The sequence below is a fragment of the Squalius cephalus genome (genome assembly GCF_949319135.1).
Source record: "Squalius cephalus genome assembly, chromosome: 5".
In the NCBI taxonomy this organism is placed as follows: Eukaryota; Metazoa; Chordata; class Actinopteri; order Cypriniformes; family Leuciscidae; genus Squalius; species Squalius cephalus.
In genome coordinates, this window is record NC_137126.1 from 38,353,228 (window position 1) to 38,362,602 (window position 9,375).

Here is a 9,375-nt window from a genome sequence, read left to right on the forward strand (position 1 = left end):
AAAACACCAGGAGAAAGATGCCCGGAGTCTCGGATCCCCTGCATAAACGTGCCATATTCCTGCTGCAGGGGGGCAAATATCAACAGACTGCAGATGTGAACAGAGCAATAAACTGCAATGTCCATAATGTAAGACGCTTAAGACAAGGAGACAGGAAGGACAGCTGATCATCCTTGCAGCGCCAAACCTTGTGTAACCATATGTCCCCCAGATGTGTCCGAGAACTTGAGGATGAGATTAATATTGACCCACACTTTGTTCAGGGACTCATTCCAATTCTGTTCGTCAAATGTCTGAAATTCGTTCAGTTTATGTCTCAGTTGAATCTAATATTTACGCGTGTTAAGAAATTTGCTGTAAATAAAAGCTGTAGAAAGTTTGAGGATGTTTCTTTTTTTGCTGATTGTGTGTGTCTGTGTGCATATATATATATATATATATATATATATATATATATATATATATATATATATATATATATATATATATATATATATTTGTTTGTTTGTGTGTGTTTTGAAGTTCATATCTGTATGTGACTGTATACTTGAAAACCATATAGGACCGTTTTGCATATGTTGTCATTTATCAGGTTTCTGCAAATGTTTCCCTTACCTTCAAGGACCTAAAATTACTATACGGTGTAATTTATTTTGCAATGTTGCAATATATTTAGTAGCGGCACAGCAAACGGAAACCACAGAATCCAATTTGAGCTTGTGGGAGCTCCCAAATGAAGCCTACTTGCTTTGCTATGTTTTGACCAGTTGCTAATTGTGAACTTATCTCAGATATTTTAAATGAAGTTCTGAATGTAGTTTTGTGTCTTGGGAGGAGCCTAATCATTCAGCCTTGTCAATCATCATTATGAGTGTATATAAGCAGCAGTCATTGCACCCGTCACAGCGGCAATTCCTCCGGCATCCCTCCACCTCCCCATCTCCTCCACTATTTCTCTCATTCTTCCTCTACATAGTACTGTTATAGGTGAGTTGAGCTCGGAGCTCGAGCCGAGCCTCAGGTTCGAGCCTCTGTCAAGGACATCAACATATATATACAGTATATATATATGTATATATGTATATATATATATATTAGGGGTTGCACGACTACTGATTTCTGCTAGTCGATTTCTTATCAAAACATTACTCGAGTTACTCGACTACTCGTGGTTCATGCTACTGTAAATGAAAAGACATGAAATAGCTAACGTTAGATATTATCAATAAACATTATTAATTCATAGCCTAATGCAACAATTACATAAGTAAACTCTCAAAACATTATAATTATGACATTTCATTTTAAAATTTTCATGTAACAGTCTAAAGCCAAATAAATAGCCGTTCTTGCCTTTCATTTCAGACGTCTGCTTCTAGGGGCTGTTCACATATCGCGTCTTTCCGCGCTCAAGGTCGTTATTTCAAATGTAGGCGCGCGGCCGCGGCGAGCGCGCTCATAATGGAAGCAACGTGGTGCGCTAGTTTTTCCAGGCGGGTTTTTCCTTCTCATCTCCAGAAATATATCTAGTAGTAACGGTAATGCAAGGGCTAGAAATCAATTAATCCTTTGCTGAAACTTCTTCGTCGTCATCATGGAGAGCGCAGTTCATGGTTGGTTGCATAGCAATGACAGACGCCATGGGAGCTCACGCGCTTGTATGAGACAGCGGCACGGCCGCGCTTTCCACACGTTTTTAGACGCAATATGTGAACGGCCTCTTGCAGAGTTGGCCAATTACTATATTTTTGTCATGCTTGATGAAATACTTCCACACATCTGACGTGTGTTGTCTGTTGGTGACGTTCGCCATTTCTAATTAATTTATGGTTAATGGACGCTCGAGTAGTCGATTGTTTCCGACAGCGTCGACTAGTGGTTGAAGTAGTCGATCTATCGACTACTCGACTAGTCTATGCAAGCCCTAATATATATATATATATATATATATATATATATATATATATATATATATATATATATATATATATATATATATATATATATATATATATATATATACACACACACATACATAGATGCCTCATTAGTGGGTGTTTCTATGGACCGCTATATGTAAGCCGTCCGCCATATTGGAATGGTCAGAGATGGTCCTTGACTGCGTCTACAACTGTCGTTAGACGCATATATTAATATCTATATCTACAATAGACTGCAATAGCAGATGATTTGCTTAACTAACACAATACAAGAAGACGAAGGCATCAGCTAATACGACATTAAAAAGTTACCATACTATAAAATCCATATGAAAACACAAATCAACACATTCTTACCTGTGAAAGGTTATCACATGTCTTCGGGAATTTAAATCTCGTCGGATTCACAACCAGAAGCCGCGCAATGTTGTGCCATAATTGATTCGGAGAGGTGTGGCATTTATGTATACATATCTATGGACAGCAAGCCAAGTTTGTTTACCATTAACTATTAAGACTGGATGGGCAGGCAAACTTGTGAATAGTACATCTGAGAAGGATAGGTGAATATAATAATTGGAAATACCCAAGTAAAAGAGATTGGTGAATGTTGTATTAATATCACCGGCAAGGTTTTGTTTTTTGGTGTAAGATGCTGACACCTTTTACACAGTATCTTGTTTCTCTTCACTGTTCAGTGGGGTTGAGTCATGAAGCATAAAATGAGACGTCACTTTTCATTAGAGGACAGGAGAGAAGAACAGACAACCCCCCCGCCCACCACCACCACCACCAAAAAAGAAAAACCAGATTGCTCTGGGAGGAGAGGGTGAGAGAGACTAAAATAGATTGGATGACACTGAGAGGAAGGAAAGAGAAGATCATGGAAGTTTGTATGTTTGTGTATTTATGGGCAGGTGTGTGTGTGTGTGTGCAAAATCTGCGTCATCAGTGTTCTTCTGATTTCTCTATTTCTTTAAACACACAGCCGTAGCAACACACACACACACACACACGCACACACACACGAGTTGTGTACCCGGGCAGCAGGATCCCTAAACTAAGCCTTTCCATTGATGAGAATGAGGACGGACAACTAGCGAGGCTAATGCACTGGAAAGTTGCGATGAGGCAGAGATTTCTAGGTATAAGAGTATCATTTGAGATTTTAATGAGATCTTAATCCGAGAAACATCCTTCAAGAGATTAGACATCATATTCGTGACTTTGTGTAGAAACAGAGTGTGTGAGAGAAAGAGAGGGCGAGGGAGTTATGCAGGACATGGTTTCAGGGTGAATAGAATCTGTGACAGGCTTGTGTATTTATGAAAATCTATTTTTAATTTTGTCTTCTTTTTTTTTCCCTGTGTTTGGGACTCCAGATCAGGTCATCAGTATGCGTGTGTGTGCTGTGCGTGTGTGTATGTGTGGGTCAGATTTGGCTATCTCTGTGCAATCCAAATGTCCCTACAAGGATAACAAAACCTGAAATCAATTACACTGTGGGGACCAACCAGTTTCCACAAGGAATATGGCTTAAAGGCAAAGTTCACCCAAAATGAAAATTTGTTCCAAACCTGTATGCTGTATTTTTCTGTAAAAACATTCTTTAGAAATGTCCGATTGGTTCTTTTGAGTTGAATCGGTTGATCTGGTTCACAAAACAGGTCTGTATGATTCACTCACAAATTGGAAAATGTAAATGTCAGTCTGTTTGTCACACAAGCTATTGTACAGTATGACTTCAGAAGACTTGGATCAAAGTCATATGCTAATTTTATGATACTTTTATTGTGCATTTGTGAAATGCTTTTTGAAGCTTGAACACTCCAGCCAGCATTCTTTGTAAATGCAAGGAAAAAAGAGAATAATACTTCCTTCAAAACTTCTCCTTTAGTCATCCACAAAAGAAAGAAAGTCATACAGGTTTGGAACTACTTCAGAGTGAGTAAATGATAACCAAATTTTCATTTTTGTGAGATCTATTCCTTTAATAAAGGGACTAAAATAATGTCTTAAAGGTACAGTCAGCGATTATTTTTGCTTATGCTGATTTGATTAGGCTAATGATATGACTGGAGTCGTCTTCTTGTGAGTGTACATGATTTTACATATTGTTCAAAAGTTCAATGAGTATATGATAACAGAATTTTCATTTTCGAGTTGTCCTTATCCCTTTAAACACCTTATGTGCACCTTTAAAATCTAAAACGGTTTCTGTAGAACTAGAACATAGAAATATTACTAGCTCGGAATAAAAATGTGGGCATATTCATGGGTTTTCATTGTGTGTGTGTGTGTGTGAGAAGAGAGTTTGTGTGTATCCGCGCATGTGTGTTCACATCAGTTGGCTCACCTGGGAAAGCAAATGATAAGTTACATAATCAGGGCAAATAAAATTACATCTGATTCTCTCAAACACACACACACACACACACACACACACACACACACACACCATGCTCCTAACTGCGCATCTGTATTGCCCTCCTTCTCTTTTCATCTCCTGGCTTGTGTGTGTGTATCTTGGCAGCAGTGTAACAGGTCCAAATGCAGATTCATTTATGTCGTGGTGAAAACAGATTTTGTGAAGTGTTTATTACTGCAGTGCCTCTAATGTGGTAAAATGTAGTTTGGACTGGTGCCACCAGAGGGCGCAATCTGACTCTTTGTTTCATGTCAATGTAACTTTAACCCCTGAAGCTTTTAAAGCAACATCTAGACACTTTAATGACCCTATGAAAGCAATCATGCAGACTGTTAACTCTGGATGCTCTGAGCCGAATGCTAATCGAATGTGAGCACAATCATCATGATTAGTTTAATTGATGATAATAGGACTTGAAGATCAAGTCATGTCTGTCTTAATGTGTGTGTGTTCTAGTTATGGGTAAATCAGGAGGAAAACACAGCGGTCGAGGCTGCCGAAAGCTCCAGCGAGGTGCAGAATGGCCACGCGGAGGCCAGTCCGAACCCCAGCACCGACTGCCTGTGTCTGGGCCAGCCCACCCAGAACCGGGACCAGATGAGGGCCAATGTCATCAATGAGATCATGAGCACAGAACGACATTACATCAAACACCTGAAGGACATCTGTGAGGTAACAATCTTTGGCTGTCTCAGATTCGTCTCCTAGGAGAAATATACATAAACACAATTGAGATAAAAAATGTAAACACAGGAAAAGCATACAATTATAAAGTTTACGTGGATAGCATGTCTCAGAATCCTTTGTGAGAATCTAATGAGACATCATAAGAAATGTTTATTGAGCACCAAATCATCATATTAGAATGATTTCTGAAGGATCATGTGACACAGACGACACAGCTAAAAATTCAGCTTTGCCATCACAGAAATAAATGATGTTCAAATGTGTTAAAATAGAAAACAGTCATTTTGAATTGTACTGATATTTGACAATATTACCGTTTTACAGTATTTGAGATTAAATACCGAGAATAAGAGACTTTTGAACAGAAGTGTAAATCTGTGTATGTATTTGTGTTTCTGTTTCAGGGGTATCTCCGTCAGTGTAAAAAGAGGAGAGACATGTTTAACGACGATCAGCTGAAAGTGATATTTGGAAATATCGAAGACATTTACAGATTCCAGTTAAGCTTTGTCAGAGATCTGGAGAAACAGTTTAACACGGAAGAACCTCATCTCAGTGAGATCGGACCCTGCTTTTTGGAACACGTCTGTATTCCAACATAGAAAATCACTGACTTATACATAATAGGTCATGGGGAAAACTGATTTCATTTAACATTTTTATATTTTTATTTACAGCAAGATGGATTCTGGATCTACTCGGAATACTGTAACAACCATGTTGACGCCTGCATGGAGATCACACGTCTTATGCGAGACGCACGATACCAGCACTTCTTTGAAGCGTGCCGATTGGTCCAGCAGATGATCGACATCGCCATTGACGGCTACCTTCTCACACCAGTCCAGAAAATCTGCAAATACCCTCTACAGCTAGCAGAGTTACTGAAATACACAGTACAAGAACACAGGTAAACACAGAAACATGGATATGCTAACACGGTGCATCACGCAGATAATGGCGGTCGGGTCCACAAAATATATGACTGTAAATGACAAATTTTTAACTGACATATCTACTTTCCACTTATCATTTTGACAGCCCTCATTTCTTTCTCTTCTCTTTTGCTCATTCTTTTCCCTTTCTCTCCCAGTGATTATCGGTATGTGGCTGCTGCGCTAGCTGTAATGAGAAATGTCACTCAGCAAATCAACGAACGCAAACGAAGGCTTGAGAACATTGACAAAATCGCCCAATGGCAGGCCTCTGTACTGGACTGGGAGGTGTGTGGCTAAAGCTTTTCAGACCAAGTTAATTAGCAGTATATAAGATATAAAAGAGAGCAATAGAACCTGAAAATTTGGTTATTTATTGTTATTTATTTATTATATATGTATATGTAGGTTTTGCTTCTTATTATTTTTCTTGAAACCATGATACACATTTTTTTGTCATTTTTTGAAAGAGAAATCAGCAAAAATGGCTGCTCCAGTTGTGTGTGTGTGTGTGTGTGTGTGTGTGTGTGTGTTCGTTCAATACTCACTGCTGTGGACTTGGATGGGTGAAATTTCAAAGAGCACAAATTCCGAGTCTGAAGGATCATGTGACAGTGAAGACTGGAGTCATGGCTACTGAAAATCCAGCTTTGCCATCACATGAATAAATTACATTTTAAAACAATTCTATTTTAAATTGTAATCATTTTTCAAAATATTGCTGTTCTTACTGTATTTGTGATCAAATAAATGCAGCCTTTGTGAGCAGAGACGTTCAAAAACATTTCATGTTAATTGTTCCAAATTTGGACAAGTAGTATATTTAACATTTTTTACTTTTTTCTATGCAGTTTCTAATGAAATCTGGCATCTATGGCACATGTTTGATGTTTGTTATTGACGTGCAACCTGCACCACAGGCATCATATTTGATTGGAGAACTGCATACTGAGACATGAAGACATCAGAGTCTCAGTGGTGTCAGATGTAATGATTCATTTGTTATTGTGTGTGTGCAGGGTGAGGATATTCTGGACAGGAGCTCAGAGCTTGTGTACACCGGGGAGATGTCCTGGATATATCAACCATACGGGCGCAGCCAAACCAGAATCTTCTTCCTGTTCGATCATCAGATGGTCCTCTGCAAGAAGGTGAGAGAAAGAGGGGATTAAGGCACAAATAACACTCTTACGTTCAATTGATGATGATGAAGAGTAGGAGTCCGCTTTAACTGGGACGCATTGGTCTGGAAATAAAGTGTAGAAAACAGGTAAAAAGAAAGTGATACCTATAGATAGATAGACAGATAAATAGATAGATTACTACTGACAAAAAATAAAAATAGTGTCAGGCATGACTCTTGCAGTCCTGTTTTTCGTTTGTGAGGAGTAGGAATCTTTGAGGGAAGGTAGCAAGCAGCTGATGATGTTTTCAGCACATTGCACTCTATAACTTTCACTCGGAGAGCGAAGATGCAGAATTGAACAAGACAGGCATGGAAAAGCAAATTATGGTGGTGTAGCGCAACTGAGGGTTTGTGATTTGGATTGGAGCTGAAGGTAAAATCCGTTTGTGTTTCACTGTCCTCCAAACACCCTCAAGCTCAAAGCACATGGCCCATTTTTAGTCTCTCCACAAAGGTGCAAAAAACATCTCTCCAGCACCATATGACATACACAGACAGTTCAGCAACACAAAAACTGAGACAATCAGCGCCTGTTTTTCACAAGACTGATATGAGATTACCCAGACCAGCCAACCAATTAGCAGTCTTACTATTTATATCAAACATGTTTGGAGACTTGTAATCCAAATCACTATGATCTCTAATAGAAAGGTGACACACGCATCCTATCCCACCTTGTATGTATATGTACATGTAGTTTACATGTACATTTATTTTAATATAATATTTAGTTTCATTCAATTCATTCAATTGTCTGGATCGTCAGTACCGACTACAGACATACTAAAGAAGTGTCTCCGCCTTCCACAGGATCTCATTCGCCGTGATATTCTCTACTATAAGGGCCGAATTGAAATGGATCGATATGAGGTCATTGACGCAATCGACGGCCGAGATGATGATTTTAACGTTAGCGTGAAGAATGCCTTCAAACTGGCCAACAGAGACACAGACGAGATCCATCTGTTCTTGCCTAAAAAGCTGGAGGAGAAAATGCGTTGGCTTCGGGCGTTTCAGGAGGAAAGAAAGATGGTCCAGGAAGATGAGAAGATTGGTGAGAACTTTTGCATTTAGTCATTATTCATTCTCATGCCGTTTCAAATTTGTATTTTGTCAGCTTTTTTTTTTTTATTCAGGCCGACCTTTTCGATACAGTAACCATACAAGTTCACCACTCTCACATTGATTTAAACTTTGTTCTGTTCTTCACACAAAGCTGTTAAAGTTTTACACTAAATGTTGTCTGTCATTTTGTCGCTTTAGGGTTTGAAATCTCTGGGTATCAGAAGAGGCAAGCCGCCTTGACCGTTAGGAGAGTCACCAAACAGAAAGGTATGAAATCTTGAAGCCTGCGTGACCATTATTATGTTCAGTGGAGGGTAGGTTACTCTAAAAAAGTTATTAATAACTAGCTACTAATTACATCTTCAACAGTGTATTGTTGAAGTATTGCATTATTTATTAATAATTATTACTTTCTAAATCCCATGTCAACCTCCAACAGTTGAACAATACAAGGATAGACATGAAACTGCTCTTCTAATTCTTTCAAATAAATTATATAAAAGTGTATAAATGATCCTTGAACTGACCAAAATATTTAAAGGGAGAAGTTTACATTAAAAACATACATTTTAACATTAGACGTTAAATTTGGATGTTGAATCTGGTTTTAGCCTCTTAGGGTGTGTTCACACTTGGCTGGTTTGGTTTGGCTCGATTAAATTTAATCAATAAATTAAATTAGAAAAATGAGACATTATAGGGCTGTTACCAATCAAATGAAATCAGTATCATCAAAATCTGCATAAGTGGCGGCACTGAAGCTGCATCTTAAACAGCATTTAGATGTATTTACACTATAATTTCAATTGCATAAATAATGCTATGAGATAAATGTTTTAAAGATAATATTTTGAATATTGAATTATGATATGTCTTTTTATATTTTTTTATTAAACAATACTTTAAACATGAAACTAAAACCGCCAATATGTGGTGGCAAGTCACTGTCTTAATGAGTGAGTCATTGAATCATTGAATCATTCGATTTGCTCAAATGAGTGATTCATTCAGGAACAAAGCAAGTGACTGCCTTTGTAAATGGAATATTGAATCATTGTTTCGTTCAAAAATGCTGATTCATTCAGGAACGAAACACCACTGTGTTGCTCGGAGATGCGGCTTTGTTTGGAACTA

At 38.2% G+C, this 9,375-nt stretch overlaps 1 protein-coding gene across 3 annotated transcripts in view; it reads left to right on the plus strand.

The window, feature by feature from the left end:
- Positions 1–9,375, plus strand: part of arhgef9a (Cdc42 guanine nucleotide exchange factor (GEF) 9a) — a 28,976-nt gene that overhangs the window by 15,661 nt on the left and 3,940 nt on the right. For 2 of the 3 annotated variants that reach the window (XM_079871255.1, XM_079871256.1), the window contains 7 exons: positions 4,825–5,040; positions 5,460–5,639; positions 5,733–5,965; positions 6,149–6,278; positions 7,010–7,141; positions 7,987–8,230; positions 8,440–8,508. In XM_079871255.1, coding sequence (XP_079727381.1) covers positions 4,825–5,040; positions 5,460–5,639; positions 5,733–5,965; positions 6,149–6,278; positions 7,010–7,141; positions 7,987–8,230; positions 8,440–8,508 — 1,204 coding nt within the window. Of the gene's footprint in view, positions 1–4,647; positions 4,738–4,824; positions 5,041–5,459; positions 5,640–5,732; positions 5,966–6,148; positions 6,279–7,009; positions 7,142–7,986; positions 8,231–8,439; positions 8,509–9,375 lie in introns of those variants that run through there. The other variant, XM_079871257.1, reaches the window with a different exon arrangement.